General features: G+C 42.5%; 1 protein-coding gene across 1 annotated transcript in view; it reads left to right on the top strand.

Moving 5' to 3' along the window:
* Nucleotides 1-19658, top strand: part of CHD7 (chromodomain helicase DNA binding protein 7) — a 168633-nt gene that overhangs the window by 71607 nt on the left and 77368 nt on the right. Inside the window, exon 3 of the mRNA XM_063923776.1 lies at nucleotides 7083-7495. Within this exon, the coding sequence (XP_063779846.1) occupies nucleotides 7083-7495 (413 nt within the window). The remainder of the gene's footprint in view (nucleotides 1-7082; nucleotides 7496-19658) is intronic.

The following is a 19658-nucleotide window of genomic DNA, read 5'->3' on the forward strand; positions in this document are numbered from 1 at the left end:
CGAATATACAAACTCCACACAGTTGCGGCCATGGTGGGAATTTAACCCATGACCTCAGTGCTGTGAGACAGTAATGCTAACCATTACACCATCCGTACTGCCCCGAATTTCTATACACACATATAGTGTTTATTCTAGCACCTTGCACCTGTCACAACCCGTGCAGTTCCTCTCTCCTGCCTGAGGTGTCACTCTCTGTTCTGGTGCTTCTAGCAGTCTGTATCTCAGCAATAAGATACAGGCCAGAGTGTGCTAGAAGCAGCAGAACAGAGAGTGATACCACAGGCAGGAGAGAGGAACTGCACGGGTTACGACAGGTGCAGGGTGCTAGAACACACACACACACACACACACACACACACACACACACACACACACACACACACACACACACACACACACACTCACTATAATAAATATATTGTATGTGTGTGTATATATATACACACACAACATACATGTATGTGTATATTTATGTCCATGGTGACCTGATAGCATCACACTGTTGCTGCACATTCACGCTGCAAATCGCCATATCCATCCCAAAGGAGCTCTGTATTGTTTTGAGATCTGTTGAATGTAGGCCAATGAAGAACACTAAACTACTGTTCATGGAACCAGCTTCAGATTACTTGTGCATTGTTATATGCCACGTTATCCTGCTGGCAGTAGCCATTTGGAGATGGGCAGACTGTGGTCTAAGGGAAAGCACATAGTTAGCGCTATATCAAATAAAGGGGCCTACTATGTGCTAAGAATACATTCCCAGCACCTTTTTAAAACACCACCAACCTGAGCACTTGACACATGGCAAGATGGATCCAGAGATTCGTCAGGCGGGGAGACATTATTCCAGTCTTCAGTTGTCCGGTTTTGATTACCTTGTGTATGCTGTAGTATCAGTTTCCTGTTCTTAAGCTGGCCATACACCTAAAGATTTATTGTCCAATCTGGCTGCTTTACAGTAGCTAAAGGCCATGCAATCCTGTGTGGTCTGCTGCTGCTGCAGGACATCCAGATACAAGTGGTGCATTCTGAGTTGCTCTTCTGCACAACGCTGTGTAACGCTTGCTTATTACTGTCTCCTTCCTGGCAGCTTAAACCAGTCTGCTCACCTCTTATTAACAAGGCCTTTTGCCCACAGAACTATTACTCTCTTATTTTTGGTTTTGCGCTCCATCTGCTGAACTCTAGAAGACTGATGTGTATGGAAATCCATTTCAGAGACACTGAAAGTGCGATACTAGATCAGATGTTAATGGGCAAATTAATTGAGAATCTACTTGTATTTGGTTTATGGGGATAACTTTAAAAGGACTGGACAACTAATTAAAGTGTGTTTCATTTCTATAGTGATCGCACAGAAACACATTTGTTCATAATCCGTAAAAAATTGCCCAGCGTAGAGACTCCTACCCACTGTTGTATTGCAACAATGCTGCTTATCCCAAATGCTGTTGGTTGTAGGGTCATCGAGACCAATGTTTTCCATGCTGATACATGTTTATATACTTGTACTGGTGTTTAAGAAGTGCTAGGAATCCATCTTGACAATTTTCCAGTAGTGATGGATTTGAAAATATCATTTTGCAGCTTTCAATTCTTTGAATTAAAGATTTTTATTTAACCATTTTTATAATGCCAGAGCATTTAGTCCTGCGCGTCAGATGTTCTGTACAAGGACAATGCAGTGATTCAGAGTCTAAAATGGTGATATGAGAGAACAGAAGTGACAGACGTTACAATGTCAGGGCTCCTTATATGTCCGTCTCTGCTGGCCACAACAGTCCACTTGTTCCGAGTGCAGAGAGGTGATCGTTGTAAATTTGCCGTATGTTGGGCGAGTTCAGTGCTTTTGTGGCGGAACAAGATCACGTCAATCGTGTAATCTGTCCTGTCTGCATGGTGGAAAGGTGGCAGCACTCTGCCCATTCTTATTAGACCGTCCTGTTTTATCAAATTATTGGAAACCTACTTTCCCACACTACCCTCTATTCCCACATTGACCCAGTAACCTGAATGTTTCCAGATGCCTTTTCATATGAAATCAGATCGTGTATTTTTAGATTTGGAGACATTCTACTTGATCTGACAACACTGTCCATTTATATAGCTTCTGGCTTAGGAATATAAGCTTCTCTACTTCATAATGTCCAAGGCAAGAACATTACCTAAAAAATGCTCAATATGTATGGACTTGTTGATAGTCTGTCACTAAGGTTTTAAGCAGAAAGAGATTGCTGGACAGGGAATATTGTGTAGTTATTATTATTATTATTATTATTATTATTATTATTATTATTATTTTAGTTTTATAACATTTGCATGTTGTATTAGCCTGCAAAATGCAGTATTCTGAGCAGATGGCATGGATACTCTGTCTGAGCTTATTTTCAGATAGTGGATATTTAGAGTGTACTCCAGTTGCCATCTCTTCTCTCCATGAGCTGCTTGTGGACTAAAATATTAAATATACACTTTCAGGAGTGCTTCACCATAAATGGTTGTGTTTCATAGAACCTAAGATGTGCTTTCCCTGGAAATCTTTAGCCAGCAGCTAACAAAGTTACGGTGTAGGGAAACCTTCACTATGCATAAATGTCATTCAGTTCCTCAGCATTAGAAAAGGTGTTTCTTTATCAGTCATGCCTCTTTCCTGTCCAAGCGTTCTATCGGTAAATGATTATTGTAGGAAAGTGTTAATTAGGGTTGTTTGGGCATAATCTGGATTGCGAGCACTCTGGTCTTCCCCTGGTTTTACCTTTTTTCATTGGATTATATGCTCATCCAGTTATCTTTACATAATGGACCCACTTTGCAGCAGAGCAAAGAGCACGTGTTTTTGTTTCATAGATTATGTTGCAGCCTTCTGTTACGTTTGTAGCAAAGATTTTCTGTAAAAAGGCAAATGTTACGCATTGTTCTCAGTCTTGACTTAAAACATAAAAAGTTTCCGTTTAAATTATCTTAAAGCACTTATTTTATATGCAGGAGTCCTCTGAACACACCAAATGTACTACTATACACTTTTAAAACATTGGGGTCGATTCAATTCAGCAACAGTTGAATAGCGCCGGGAATTAGCTCCCGACGCTATTCAATTCAGCTAAAGTTAAGTTGGCGAATGCCCGTTCTCGCCGACTTAACAGGTTGTTTTGTCGGGAGAACAGGCATTCTCCGACTTAACTACCCGTGGCGATGCTGATTCCCGACAGAATCCGCCTCGCGCCGGCAGCGCGGCAGCCTTTTTGTCGGATTTCTTCTCTCACCCCCCGGGGGTGAGAGAAGAATTCCCGACAATTGAGGGTAACTAGTCGCTGTATTGAATAGCGTTGGGAGCTACTTCCCGGCGCTATTCAACTTTTGCTGAATTGAATCGACCCCATTGATTGAATTTCAAATTGATTTGCTTTTTAATATTGTGGTAAATACTGGCTGCTTTATTTTTATACTTCAATTTATATTTCAGTTTGAACACACCCCACCCAAATCAAACTCTCTCTGCACATGTTACATCTGCACCCAACCCCTCTGCAGTGCACATGGTTTTGCCCAACTGCTAACAAATTTGCTGCTGTAATAAACTCTGAATTACCCGCTAAGTTCGTCTCTTAAAATTGTTTTTGAAGTGAGCAGATCTTTGCTCTGGTTATTTCTAATCAAGTGGATTTTAGAACATTTGTGTCAAACAATATTACGCGCCCAGCGATGAAAACACGAGGGTGGTATCTAAACTGTCCATGGCTCCTGACATCTGAAATAGGACGGATTTTCTCAGAGCAAAGTCAGCAAGCAAAGTACAGGGAGGAAAACCATTAAAATGATTTACTGATTTAAACAGCTGTTGTATCAAACATGGTGAGAGTGGTTTTACTTTTGCGCCTTCTTTCTATGTAAAAACGTAAAACAGTGGTTTAACCTGTTTGCCTACTTTGTCTTACCTATAATTATTATTTTAATATGTTTTTACGTTTTAATTATAAAAAGGACGAAGCTGGAGTTTGTAAAATCCCATGGGCCGGAGATAATTTGCGTTGTACTGATCAGGTGGCAATTATGATTCTGTTTTAGAACGCATATCTCAATTTAATCAGCTCATGTGAAAAAACACTTCAGTAGTTCACTGATAACATAGAGGTAAAATGTATGGCCCAGCCACACACTCAGACTTTCCAACAGCAAATACTGCCCTTCTATTTTTGGTGTCATTTCATGATTAAGATATTCTTTTAAAGATGTGTGGTAGGAATTTTGTTTATCATCTTCTCTAAGTAGTCAGTAATTTATGTAAGGACTACATATTATGCATGGGTTCACTGGGAATATTTCATCATTCACATGCGAGACCGCATTGCTAACCACTGTGCCACCTTGATAATCTCAATAAAGAAGTAAAAGTAATAAGATATCCATTATACTATGATAGTAGTGGTCTGTCTGTATTTTTAGTCTATAGATTACATACTATATGCTAGTCCAGGCTCCCAGTTAAATTATGGGCCTAACAAACTGCAGCTTGCTCCTCTTGCATCTGATCCGCCTGTTGTAATGGTAGCGTGATAGACTGATTTTTTTTTTTTTTTTAAGTTGTTTGTTATTTGACTCCTTTACTATAAACGTCCATACTATACAACTATTAATGTTTTTGTTTTTTTAATAACTGTTGCCGTTCCAGTTAATTGTGTAGTTCTGTCTTGATGACAAAACTCAACTTGAACAATTGAACAACAGTAATATATTGTAAATGGAATTTCACTGAAATCTGTTGGGCATTATATGAGCTCTATAGGTGTGGGTTTGGGGAGGGGGGGGGGGGGGCAGGGGGGGTTGTGTTTTGTTTTCTCTTTTGCCTATTTAGCACAAGCCAGCTGTTATTTCAGTGTTTACAGAAGCGGCTTCCCCTAGAATATGTAAGGTGTTACTTGTTCACTAAACAGTGCAACACTTCAGACTTCCCTCCTCTTCTCCCCCAAGTGCCTCTAGAACTGTAGATGCTTATTTTAGTTTCCAATAACTTCCTGGTCTTTCAAATTGCAAACTTTAATTTGAGCTGCTTGTTATAACAGTAATATATTATTTTTATGTGGTGTTGCGAATCCCTATACATTGTCTTCGTTGTATACCTTTTACGTGTCCTTGGTATATCTACAGTTTAATGCTAAAAAATGCAAAATCATGCACTTGGGTCTCAAAAACCCAAAGGCTAAATATAGTATCAAGGGTACTATAATGGAAACTACTTAGGAGGAAAGGGATTTAGGAGTCACTATTTCAAGTGACTTAAAGGCAGGAAAGCAATGCAACAAAGCAATGAGAAAGGCAAGTCAGATGCTTGGTTGCATAGGGAGAGGAATCCGTAGCAGGAAAAGAGAAGTAATAATGCCACTGTATAGGTCATTGGTGCGGCCTCATCTGGAATACTGTGTCCAGTTCTGGAGACCATATCTCCAGAAGGATATAAATACATTAGAGAGTGTACAAAGAAGGGCAACTAAAATGGTGCATGGCCTACATCACAAAACCTACCCAGAAAGGCTAAAAGATCTTAACATGTATAGTGTGGAGGAGAGAAGGGAAAGGGTAGACATGATAGAAACTTTCAAATATACCAAAGGTTTTAACAAAGTTCAGGAGGGAAACATTCTTCAAAGGAAGAGAAGTATTAGAACTCGAGGACATACACTGAAACTGGAGGGAGGCAGGTTCAGGGGAAGTTTAAGGAAAAATTACTTCACAGAAAGGGTAGTGGATAAGTGGAATAGCCTCCCATCAGAGGTGGTAGAGGCTAAGACTGTAGAGCAATTTAAACATGCTTGGGATAGGCATATGAATATCCTTACAAAGAAATAAGGTTCAAAAAGGGTTGCGATTACCTAAAGGATAAAAAAATGGGCAGACTAGATGGGCCAAGTGGTTCTTATCTGCCGTCAAATTCTATGTTTCTATGTGTACTTGGCTACATCTTGAGTGGTCAAGCTATTTCTCTTAAGGGTGACACCAGCCAAACTATTGAATGGGCCTCTCATACTCTCCATTCTAGATCTCCATATTGAAATGTAAGATTTATCATTGATCCCCATATCTATGAAGGCACATTTGGTGGCCCCTTATTTTCTGCTAACCTTGCATAGTTCCCAAATGTCACACTTTTTTGGCAGGTCAGTCCCATTTGTTTTTCTGTCCCGCAATCCTAATGAATGTCCCAATACGCTAATAGCATAAAAAAAAGCATCTAAAAAAAGAGCATCCTGAGGGGGTAAAAAGAAAACACCCACTGGGGGCAAGACAAAACACACTTTAAAACATGGGTATGCTTTGGTCCCACTGACGAGACCTCCAGGTTGCATTTGTGATGCCTGTCTCACAATGATGCACTGTAGGATACCGCTCATATGGTGGGTTAGGTTCTAGTCCCAGGCTGAAAAGCAAAAATCGTTGTAAAGTGGAAGATCGCCTTTTATTCAGTTGTAAATGCAGATAACCTGCTTACACTAATGCAGCTGTATGTGACTGGACAAGGTTCATGATAAGTCTGATCAAGTCTCATCACAAATGTGCGCTATTGGTTTTCAGTTGTGTTTTTATGTGTTTGCTTGTTGTTCAAAAATGCAACTACAAAAATAAAATTAGAATTTTTGTAAAAGAAAACTTCCTACAGCCCTATAGTGAGAAAATAATCATATATTAAAGCAGTCTCTAGTTTATATGAGGATGTATTAGATGAAAAGAGTGGGACTTGATAAATATTATTTCAGTGCTGATTGGTTTCCATGGGCAACTCACCCACTGGCTCACTTCTCCACTCTTTTCACTGCTTCATGAATAGACCCCTACTGTATGTAAACAGACTGGTTTTATTGAATCCCTAGATAGATATATTCACTACAGTGCCACCTGGACTGTTTTTTTCTGTTTTTTATTTGTTTGCAAACAGTTGCATTTTGTTACTACAAAGAAGCGCATAAATTTGCTCCACAGAATTTTTTTTTAAACCTCTACTATTGTGGATTGAATACCCAAAAAAATTATTTAAGTTTGTCTTATTTAAAGTTTTACCAAATAATGTGTTCTTTCTGTTTCAGCATTCCCCATCTGAACCTTATCTTGATAAATCTATGCCGGATATGACTCGGATTGGTGGCCCCAATACTTCTTTACTGCATACAGAAGACTTCTTGCCGTCAATGCAGGCTCAGCCACCACAAAAGAAAAGGAAGAAAAAAAATAACCATATTACCGCGGATAATGCAAGTAAAGGTTTTGGTCAGGAAGGTTTCCCTGGAGAGAACCCGGAGTTCTCAATCGAGGGAGCACCAGATGGGAAGAAAAAGAAAAAGCCCAAGGTTAAAAAGGAGCCCAAGGAGCCAAAAGAGCCCAAAGCGAAGAAAGAGCCGAAGGAACCTAAGGCTCCTAAACAGCCCAAAGCTCCCAAAGAACCAAAAGAGAAAAAGGTGAAGACAACGACACCAAAAGCAAAGTCCAGCAAGAAGGCAAGGTAGGCACAAATCCAGTTTCCTTATTCCATTTGAAATGGACACTTGCTAGGGTTAGTGCATCAGTAATTTACTGTAGTTTATGAAATCTGTATAAGTTGCACTTTATACACTGTACATCCCAAGAGATGTATATAGAAAAGGGGCTGGCAAGTTAGCTGTGGACAATATGGCCGCTGTGTTCCTACCTTGTGTCTGGCCAGCATTTTGCGAGGCTCTACTCAACTTTTTTTCTAGATTGAGCTGCAATTATAAACTGGAAGTGGGTGAGCAGCGGTGGTGCAACAAATTTATGGGCAGGTTATGACCATTCCGTGATTATGAAGACCAACAAGTCAGATGGCTGATCTAGTATATTAGATATACTATATATATTAGGTATACTCTGCTCTTAAATGTTTGTTGGGTGATTAAATAAGGTTGTATGGAAGAACCAGTCTGATTTTGTTGGAAGCCAGAGTATTATCAATGAACAGCTAGCATCTGCCCAACTCTGCAGTGAGATATTTTGTATGCTATTAACATATGTTATATAAAGGTATTTACTGTATACAGCACTTTGTAATAGCAGTATGACACGGTATGCAAACATATGTTCAAGTATAAACAGTAATTGTCAGTGCAGCATTAGGAAGTACTGTAAAAGTCTAATTTCTGCGTTCGGATTCAGAAAATGTTTTACAACTGTTCTGAATAGTTTCCAAACATCTGAACCTGTTTTTCAAGCTGTGACCAGTGTTGGGAAGTATATAATTTCCAGATGGAGGCACAGTCAGAAGTACCTAATCCAAATCGGCTCAGAAACACTGTTTTCATTAGGATTAAAATATACGTCCGATTAGTGTTAGAATTTACACTGCTTTCTGAGAATTTTACAGTTTTCAGGTTTTGTGGGAAAGCCTTTTACTAAGAATTGCCTACATCAAAATGCTGTATCATCTTCCCCCTATGGGGTAAATTTACTAAAGCTTCTAAAACAGAGAATTGGTGATGTTGCCCTTAGCAACCAATCAGATGATGTCTAACATGTTCTAAAAGGTAATTGAGAAATGATAGACTGCTTCTGATTGGTTGCAATAGGCAGCATCACCAATTCTCTGTCTTAGAAACATTCGTAAATTACCCCTATGTCTTTCATAGTTCTTGTAACTCTGGTTCCAGAGCTTTATTTCGCAGGTGTTGCACTGTATGTAGCAAATCTGTAGTATTTGTCCCCCATCCTCCATCCACGTTTGGTCTTACATGTGCTAGATGAATCGAATGCACCTACTCTTAACTAGAGGTCAAATTTTTACTTTGGTTATATTAGTGTACCACTCACCCACACCATGTGGATTGAACCTTTTTGTGAACTGAACCAGTTGTCATGAGCTTGTTGCTGATTTTTTTTCACTAGGATCAACAGAAACTTGTTTCCTCAGTAGTGTAGTAGTGTAACTTGGGTCCTGGTGAATTGATTGGCTCTAGTCTCGAATATTTGTTTAGTAATCAGAATAAGTACATTTTCAGAGTTATTATCTTAAGGGCACGTACACTGTACATTTTCAAACAATGTCTGTATTAGTATAGGTAAAGCCTTATCCTTTGTGCTCACTTTTTATAGCATGTTCATAATGTTTTTTTAGATCCTCTGTGCAACATAGTGTATTATGCATTAATGAGTGTTCCCATATATCTCCATTATATGTTACAGAACATTGATGCTTGTGAGCTTTGCAAAGGTGTGTGCACACTGGTCCATCCTACACTACCTTATGGTGTTCCTTCAGCACGAGATGCTGTACCATAGTCACAATGTGAACCTAGGGTTCTCATGTGTCCTGTTCTCTTCTGGAGGGACCCAGGTTTTCACTCTGGGACTCTGTAACCATTGAACTTTTATTTTTCTGGAACGTCTGACTCCTGTGGCAGCAGCATAACTAGATATGTAGCAATGGCATGGTAATAGTTATTGTGCTGTTATTCGCACGCATTAGCTATATAGTAGGCCCAATGTAGAGTTGGTCGTTTGCTGGTTTGTTGAGCCTATCTGGTGTTTCTTTGCACTGTGAATGCTCTGAACTAACCAAACGCAATTACGGGCTAGGCAGAGTCATACGGCTTTCTCCGGCAGGGTCCACAGGTTATACACAGGATAACAATGGGATATGATGAAGCGACAGTGGATTTGCACCAATTGGTCAAAGCTTTTCCGGCCTCCCAGCATGCAACGGGCCCGTCCATATATCCCTGCCTCCTTGCTCAGTCAAATCAGTTTTTTGTTTGGTGCGGCAGGAGCCGGACCATGGTCAGAGGGCTGCTGGTTTTTAGCAGCCCTAAGCTTTCTTATTTTATTTATAGTCTTACTATTTTTCTGAGTGATCTTTCTAAACAGCGTCTTATACGTACCTTAGAAAGAGTTGCTCCAACAACTCTCCGCCGGGTCGCGACAACGCTTACCCACGAGTACAGTGCTGTTTTGGCAGGCATCTGTGTCTGATATACTAGCAGGTCCAGCAGAGTTTACCAGGCTGTAGCCGGAGCACGGGGAGAAGGTAAGGCATCGGTTCTGCTTAGAAGGGGAATACGGACACAGCCGCACTGTTTTGGGTGCACCAGCGCTTGGCCTTAGGGATCAGAGGCTCCAGGAATAGTATGAGGCCGCGATCCCTAGGGTTGATGTCAGCAGTGGGGAGTCAGACTCTCTCCTGGTCACCCCTCTCCCCAGTTCATGACCAGTTTCCTCCGAGTCTCCCGCCATGAACTGTTTCCTGCTTCCGTCTCAGACACTGTACACGAAGGGGAAGGCGGCAGTGTGACTGGTGCATCCGTGTTCACTGAGCGTCTGTGTTCACTATAGGTTCATGGAGCGGCAGTGTACACTAGTAGCGTCTGGATCCACTCAGCGTTCGCTAACGTATTGATCGGTCCTGGAAGCAAGGTGAGTCTCTCTGTATCCCACTCTACTGAGTACGGGTTATACAGCACTAAGTCTCTATCTACCCTTTGAGTACAAATAGTTAGATAAGTGCCTATTGCATATGAGTCTGTATACATTTACGGTTTCTTTCGCATTGCGTCTGGATACATTAAATCTGTTTAAACATGATGCAGTAACATGTTCTCCTACATACTTAAAATGTAGTTGATGATGTGCTCATATTGCTTATTATACTGATGTATAACGTGACTGACTGCTAGTGTGATTGCTGACTTAACTATATTTCTGTCAGTTTGTTTTATTCCGATCCTCAATGCTGGTGCATGGGTAGGGTCGGATTGCATGTCACTTTAAGAAATTTAAAGTGATTACAGTCACAAATTGTGTAGTACACTGTAGAAGTGTTGATTTATTTATCATGTCTAAGAGCGGCAAAGGTGAGGAAGGTACACTCACAGCAACATCAACACTCATCATGTTTGTCTTGCAAAGCTTGTGTTATCCTCTCAGGATCTGGTTCAGGATGGTTTGTGTGAAAATTGGTTTAGCTTTCCCCAGGGGTTAATGAAAAATATAAGGCAGATTAAGGTGCAGATGGATCTACCTTGGGCTAGGTTTGCACAGACTTTATCCAGTATAGCTGAACGGATAATTCCTCCAACTCCTTTACCAGGGATATATTACACTATTAACCCTTACATGCAGCTCTCCACCTATGGTGCATCACTTCCAGCAGCAGCTTCTCAAAAGAAACAAGCTGATAAGCTGGTGGTAAGTAAATCTGCACCCTCACAGACTACACATGATTCAGATGAGGATTCATTGGAAGATGAAAGCTCAATTAATTCTACTTCGGCATACGAAGAGGAGGAGGAAGGTCTCTGCTCAGTGGATATATCTGAGTTAATTAAAGCAATGAAAGCCATTCTATCCTTAGAGGATTCAGCAGAGCCTGTGTTAAAAACCAAAGCACCCGTGTTTAAACGTCCCAAAACAGTTAAGACTGCGTTTCCAGGGTCAGATCAGCTGAAGTAAATTATGGAAGAGGCTTGGGCTACGCCCAATAAGAAGTTTAGAATTCCTAAGAAATGGAATTCCAATTATCCTCTTCCAGCTGCGGATTGTTTAAAAAGGGAGGTGGCTCCTAAAGTAGATACGATTGTAATTCGATTAGTGCGAAAATCTACATTACCCTTGCCTTCAACATCATTAAATGATGTCACGGATAGGAGAGTGGATGGTTTTCTAAAAAAACCTTTTTTTCCCTGTCTGGGGCAGCCATAAGGCCAGCCATGGCTTCAGTTTAGATGGAAAAGGCAGTGGCTGCCTGGGCTGATGCATTGGAGGGGGATTTTTCTATAGGTTCTAGAGAGCAAAAATCCCATATAGCTCATATAAAACAGGCTGCAATGTTTTTGGAAGAAGCGGCATTGGATATGTGTACTATTGCCTCCAGGGCATCAGCTTCAACAATAGCTGCTCACAGAGCAGTTTGGCTACGTATGTGGAAAGCTGATTCAGAATCTAAGAAGGTTTTGGAATCTTTCCCCTTTTCTGGAGATATTCTTTTTGGTAAAGAATTGACATATTCTGGAGTCAGAAGCAGACTCCAAGAAGGTCAAGTTTCCTTCCACATACAATTTCAAACCTAAAGTTCCGGCTTTTTGGCCCTTTCGTTCTCAAGGAAAAGCTAAAGGAAAAAGTGATGGCAAGCAGCCCCAATACAAGAAGTCTGGTAAGACTGAATAGCATTGGGCTACCAGAGGACCGGTTGGGAAAACAGATAATAAGCCATCAGCCTGATGGTGCAGGCCTCCACCTGGCGGACCCCAGGGTGGGGGGCTGACTTCTTCAGTTTGCACAGATCAGGCAGCAGTCTACAACAGATGCCTGAGTGGAAGAACTGGTATATCTTTAGGTTATGCTTTTGCCTTTAAGAAGCATCCTCCTCGAAGGTTTTTTTTTTTTGTACCAGCCCGTCTCTGGTAGAGACGAAGGCCAGGGTTTTGTTAGAGGCAGTTCAGAAATTGCTTCAGTCTGGAGTAGTCATTCCAGTTCCTCCTGCACAACGAGGACAGGGTTTTTATCCTCTCTTTTTAGTTCAGAAGCCAAATGGGTAATTTCAGCCCATTCTCAATCTCAAAGTACTGAACAAATACATTTGGGTACCTCTGTTTCACATGGAGACGTTACGTTCCATCATTTTGGCCATGGAGCCAGGGGATTATATGGTATCCCTGGATATACAGGATTCTTACCTACATGTTCCTATAGCACTGTCCCATCAGTTCTATCTCAGGTTCGCTATCCTCCAACAGCATTTTCAGTTCCAGGCCCTACCTTTTGGGTTAGCCACAGCTCCCAGAGTATTTACCAAGATTATGGTGGTAATGGCAGCTTATCTCCGCCAGCAGGGGATAAGAATATTTCCATACCTCAACGATCTTTTAATCCTGGCACAGAAGCAGGAATTGCTTTTTATGTAATCTGCAACAGACAATAACGTGTCTGCAGAACCATGGGTGGCTCAAAATTTGGGCAAAATCGTCTCTGATTCCGTCACAACGGATGACTCACGTGGGGGCTGTACTGGATTCAAGTCTTCAGAGAGTAATTTTACCTCTGAACAAGATATCCAAGGTCCAGTCAAGGATTCAGGACTTGTTACACAATCAAATGGTATCCATTCATGCAGCAATGCGCGTGATTGGGTTTGATGGTGTCAACATTCGACATGGTGGAGTATGCACATTTCCACTCGAGGCCTCTGCAGCATCTGATTCTTGCCAAATGGAATGGGTTGCATTAGACTATAAAAACAGACTATGTTTCTTATGATAAAAGTAAGAAGGTCATTAGCCTGGTGGCTACAGACATCCCATCTGGACAAGGGGAGACCCTTTTGGAGATCAGATTGGGAAATTCTGGTGACAGACGCCAGTCTCCAGGGCTGGGTAGCAGTGTCAGGAAAGTTGTGTTTGCATGGGCAATGGACCAAGGAAGAAAGTTGCCTGCCAATAAATATATTGGAACTTCGGGCCATATACAAGGCACTGATTCAGGCAAAGGACATTCTTCGGGGGAAAACCAGTCCAGATCCCCTCGGACAATGTGACGGCAGTAGCGTAACTCAACCATCAAGGAGGAACTCGCAGCCGAAAAGCGATGAAGGAGGTAAGTCGCATACTAAAGTGGGCAGAACTTCATCATCCAGCCTTGTCCGCAGTGTTCGTTCCGGGAGTCCTAAACTGGGAAGCGGACTTTCTCAGTCGACACGCCATTCAGGCAAGCGAATGGGCTCTACACCCGGGGGTCTTCCAGACTCTAGAAGACAAGTGGGGGTTGCCGGAGATAGATCTCATGGCGTCCCGTCTGAACAACAAGAGCGATCTTTGTGGATGCCCTGTCGGTGAGATGGGATTTTCATCTGGCTTATGTGTTTCCCCCAATCACCCTATTACCCAGGGTGGTGAGAAAGATAAAGCAAGGAAAAGGTGCCGTGATACTAATAGCTCTAGCTTGGCCCAGAAGACATTGGTAAACAGATCTGCAGAGGATGTCGCTGGATGTTCCACTTCTGCTCCCTCAACGTCCAGATCTAATGATGCAGGGTCCTTGTTATCACAGACATCTGGATCAACTGTCTTTGACGGCTTGGCTCTTGAGACCTCTATCCTGAAGTCAAAAGTATTCTCACAACAGGTAATTCAAACTATGCTCAGAGCAAGAAAACCTTCCTCAGCTCGCATTTATCACCGAATATGGCAAACCTATATTCATTGGGGTCTGGGACTCAGGGTCGACAACAAAAAGGTCGACACACCTTAGATCGACGCCAATTGGTCAACACACCTTAGGTCGACATGGACAAAAGGTCGACAGGAACAAGGTCGACAGGAACAAGGTCGACATGGAAAAAGGTCGACGTGAGTTTTTTATGTTTTTTTTTGGTGTCGTTTTCTTCGCAGAGTGACCGGGAACCCCAATTAGTGCACCGCTTCGCTCGCCATGCTTCGGGCATGGTGCCTTCGCGCCGCTCTGCTTCGCTCGGCACAGATTACCGTTCCAATCGTAGTCCACGTGGATCGTTAAGTATGAAAAGGTTCGAAAAAAGAAAAAAACATAAACTCATGTCGACCCTTTTTCCATGTCAACCTTGTTCCTGTCGACATTTTGTCCATGTCGACATTTTGTCCATGTCGACCTAAGGTGTGTCGACCAATTGGCGTCGACCTAAGGTGTGTCGACTTTTTTGTTGTCGACCTGGAGTCCGGATACCATTCATTGGTGCACTGAACGGAAAATGGACCCTAAATCTTTCAGAGTTTCCAGGGTCTTAGCATTCCTTCAGGCAGGAATGGATAAAGGTTTGAAGGTGGCTTCCTTGAGAGTCCAAGTATCAGCATTGACTATGGTTCCAAAAGAAAATTTCCAATTTACAGGATGTGCGTACTTTTTTCCAGGGAATGCTGCGCATTCAACCTCCTTTTGTTCATCCTATAGTGCCTTGGGACTTAAGTCTAGTCCTGAATGCTCTTCAAGTTGCCCCGTTTGAACCACTTAATAAAGTGGATCTTAAATAGTTGATAGCTGAAGTTCTTTCTACTGGCTATGGTGTCAGCTAGAAGAGTATCAGATTTAGAGGCATTATCATGTCATTCCCCATTTCTGATTTTTTTTTTCTTTATCCAGATAAAGCAGTTCTTTGAACTAGATCTGGGTATCTTCCAAAGGTAGTGTCTAAATTCCACCTTAATGAAGAAATTGTAGTCCCAGCTTTCCAGGTATCGGGCCTTTCTGCGGGAGATGCATCGCCGGACGTGGTCCGTGTATTAAGGATCTACGTGGATCGTACCAGTGCCATCAGAAAGACAGATTCTCTCTTCATTCTCTACGGATTTCACAAGAGAGGAGGTCCTGCTAATAAGCAGAAGCTGACAAGATGGCTTCGGATAACTCTTTCAGAAGCATATTCTCAAGTTGATGCTCCTGTTCCGACTAATGTCTCTGCTCACGCTACTCGTAAGGTAGGTCCATCATGGGCAGCACAACGTGGTGCTTCAGCAGAACAGATATGTAAGGCAGCCACATGGTCTTCCATTAACGCATTCATTAGACATTATGCCTTGGATACCTTTGCCTCCTATGACGCTGAATTCGGGCGAAGGATTCTCCTGTCCAATCAGGAGCGTCCCCACCACTAAATTGCTTTGGGAAATCCCATTGTTATCCTGTGGATAATCTGTGGACCCTGCCGGAGAAATATATACGTTATGGTAAGAACTTACCGTTGATAACGGTATTTCTCCTATGTCCACAGGGATCCCACCCTGACGCACGTGATTTGAGGATCCTTTTACTCCCTATCCTCTTCCTTCTTGTACGGAAGGGTGTGCATGTGTGTTCTTATCGTCTGATTAGAGCTATCTATGATGCTCCTGCCTTGAGCTTTGGAATACAACTGATTTGGCTGAGCAAAGAGGCGGGGATATATGGACGGGCCCGTTGCTTGCTGGAAGGCCGGAAAAACTTTGACCGATTGGTGCAAATCCGCTGTCGCTTCATCATATCCCATTGTTATCATTTGGACTTAGGAGAAATACCGTTATCGACGGTAAGTTCTTACTATAACCTATATTTCGGTCTCCTTTCCATTTACAACTGACAGGCTATAGCATTTAATTCTCATGTAGGCAAACATCAGAAAGGTGTGTAGTCACCAAATTGCTGACTCTGCAGGATTGGCCAGAACTGCAGATGGAGACGTTTCCAGACGTATCACTTGCACCAAGTATAGGCTGGGCTGATGCAAGTGCACCTAGACGATGACAAGTATCAAACAGGCTACTGATAATCTATTTAAAAATTCTGCAGCGCTCAGTGCCCAGCTTTGGTGCGAGCAGACACTAGGCCTGATTCGGATTTGTATGCAAATCCAATAGTATAAGCACAAATCTGATCGCTCTCAGTCCCCCCTTAGCCGCAGTATTTGGGGGATCGTTCTCCAAAAAATGGGTGCGTGTCAAGCTCAGGAGATTTCCTGGACCTGGCAGAAGGGGCTCTGACAGCCAGTCTGAGTAAGCTTCGGCTCAGACCGGCCGAGTGTTGTGACTGATACTCCATTGGTGAGCTGATGCTATATTGATATATTATTACAAATATTTATGATGTTTTGAAATAGGTTTGCTACTAGAGTATTATAAGGTCCTAATCTAAATGGCATGGCAACCAGGGACGACTTAAGAGAGTGTGAAACCCATGTGCCAGCTCCTCTCTGCAATGCCATAGATTGCTCATATCTCCGGAAACATGTTGCCTGCCGTGTTCCCAGAAACTTGTCTCTAGTGCGCATGAGCGGGTCTCTGAAAACATGGCGCCCTCCATGTTTCTGTAGACAAATCTTTACTGTGCATGCACGAATTACCGGGAAAATGGCCTCCAGAGTGACTTCTCCGGAGACGTAAGTAATTAAATATGAGTGCAGTGTGGTGCCCCCCTGGACCCAGGGGCCTGTATGCACCTGTCTCAAACGCTTATGATGGCAACCAATGTCTAACGTCCTGGCACAGAAGAATCCTGAATTCTATACATTTCATGGTGACCGCATTAGAAAGGATTGTGTAGATGAGAGATGCTATGTAGTATATGTTTTATGTGGTGTCTTGATGTCTTTAGAACTACAATTAATTGAAATGAAACCTTTATCCATGGGCAGTTGCCTTTCATTACATGGCATTTGTGCAATAAGAGGGGATAAAACTCCTTTGACTCCTCTTATATACCTCACCTTTGATGTCCGCTCGCTGCATTTCACTAATTGACAGGGACTGATGGTCGGTGTTGATATTACACCAAAGGTAACCCTCCCTTTCACACAACAGATACCCCATTACAAAGTACTGGCTGACTTTTAGCCTATGATGGTAACAGATGGGTTTCCTAGCTTCTGAGAGTCCTTTTTTTTTTTTTCTTTTTCTTTTTTGCCATTATTACTATAGCTACAAGATTTTGCTGTTAATAGATTAAGATGCAGTAGAATTTGACCTGTATATGTATACTCACAGATCGAATTCTACAGTAATGCATTGTTTTACAGGTGTGTCCACATACATTATTGCTGCAGTCGTGCCAAACAGCCCCTCTTTGCACGCCAGCGCAATGTGCCTTAGTTACAACGTGATGCGGACGCACCAGCAGACTGTGCTGATAAATTTCGGGTGGTCTTCAGTATGCCGGCGGTCGGGCTCCCGGCGACCAGCATACCGGCGCCGGGAGCCCGACAGCCCGCATACCGACACTTTATTCTCCCTCGTGGGGGTCCACGACCCCCCTGGAGGGAGAATAAAATAGTGTGGCGCGCGTAGCGTGCCCGCAAGGGGCTCATTTGCGCTCGCCACACTGTCGGTAAGCCGGCGGTCGGGCTCCCGGCTCCGGTATGCTGGTCGCCGGGAGCCCGACCGCCGGCATATCGTAGTGAACCCATAAATTTCATATGTATCTGTGTGCGACTGAGTCTCTGAATATGTATACAAAATGCTACACTGCAGTAGCTGCTGCTTTTTTCCAATACAAGTTCCATTGTGTTCCGCATACAGTTACACACAATATACAAATGCCCTAAATCAAATTAATCCGCACCGTCTCCTGGTGCATCCTAGATGCATGGCGAAGCGACTAAGGCGCAACTTCTGCAAAAAAGACTCATGATGCTAGCAGAGTTGCAAGGGACCGGTCTGTCTTGCGCCAGGCATCTCGCGCAGCGTGGCGTATTGAGGCTAGGTGTATGAGGACACATCTGAAGCTTGTGTTCGTAAACCCATGCCTCTCTTGCAAGTAGTAACACCATATCAGCTCTGACGGGGTGATGGAAATGTTTTTTTGGGCGCCCATCAGAGCAATTCGATTGTTGCTCTGACTTGGGCGCCCACTACTTTTCAAGCACCCAAACAGACGGGGTTTAACCATGAATATCGGCTAATCCCATCTAAAGTCCTAGTTAGGGCACCTAAACGGGGGCTTTTCGCACATTTCTTCTCGCCTCAGGAGGCAGCGAGAAGAAATCTCTCTTTCGCGGCTAACGGCCCCCGAACGGAGCAACAATTGAATATACCAGGGCAGTACGGATGGTGTAATGGTTAGCATTACTGCCTCACAGCACAGGGTCACGGGTTCGATTCCCACCATGGCCCTAACTGCAGAGTTTGTATATTCTAATAATATCAGCTTTGCAAGTCACTTGTTTTTTTTTTTTTTGGAGTGCTGTAAGTAATGGGTGTTTGGCGAAGCTATTCAATTGCTGTTCCAATCAGGGGCGACTGCCACACTTGCTGCTCCAAAAAGCTCCAGGTTTTGCCGTGGGAAAACGGCTAAACACATCAAACTATTCAGCGCACTGCCAAAAACGGCACTTTGGGCACCCGATAGAGGAACTTTTGGACGATTTCTGGTCACTACCTCAGAAAGGTGCAAGCAGAAATAATAGGCACACACGCACTCGTGCTCAATTGGAGCAACAATTGAATAATATGTTGTTAATCAATTTGAAAAATAATCCAAACATTCTGATGACTTCTGCATACATGTATTTAATGAGACGAGGTACACTATCTAAACATTGCTGATTGCTGGGCCATGCTGTAATTAGAAGTGTTGTTTTCTCTTGTCTGCTGTGTAGAAGAGTGCGGGAGTATGTTTTTGTGGATTCTATGGAAATAACTTTCAACAAAGTGATCAGATAAACAATCTCTCAAGAATAAAAATTGTAGTGTTTTCGTACTGAGGCTCCATTCAAGCTCACTTGTATGTTTGAATGTGCGGTTTTTCTTTGGAAGATAGGAAGCTTCCCCCCATGTAACCCCTGAGCTGCTGCATGTGCTGTATATTGTATATTATCTCGTGTCTGCAGTGTCTCTTGTATTCGTGTTAAAGTTGAACAGGTAGCTGTATACATTTTGTCCAGGGTGCAACTCCTGATTGCATTTTGTAGTTTTTGTTTACATTTTAATTTTTGTCTTAATTATATATTTTTTTATTTACAACTTGACGGGCGTCACTGGCAGGTATGAGCTCTTCAATCTGCGGCCTGCAGTAACGAAGGTTGTCCCCCTTCAGATAAGCATGGATTCTCCTGTTTACAGATGAACTGCTTTAATAAAATTTAAGAACGTGGTTCATGAATATTCATAGAGAGCGCTTTGATTTATTTTCCCCTTTACAGCTTTGTACATATTGTTGGCAAGGAACTA

Source organism: Pseudophryne corroboree, chromosome 5, assembly GCF_028390025.1.
Source record: "Pseudophryne corroboree isolate aPseCor3 chromosome 5, aPseCor3.hap2, whole genome shotgun sequence".
NCBI classification, from domain to species: Eukaryota; Metazoa; Chordata; class Amphibia; order Anura; family Myobatrachidae; genus Pseudophryne; species Pseudophryne corroboree.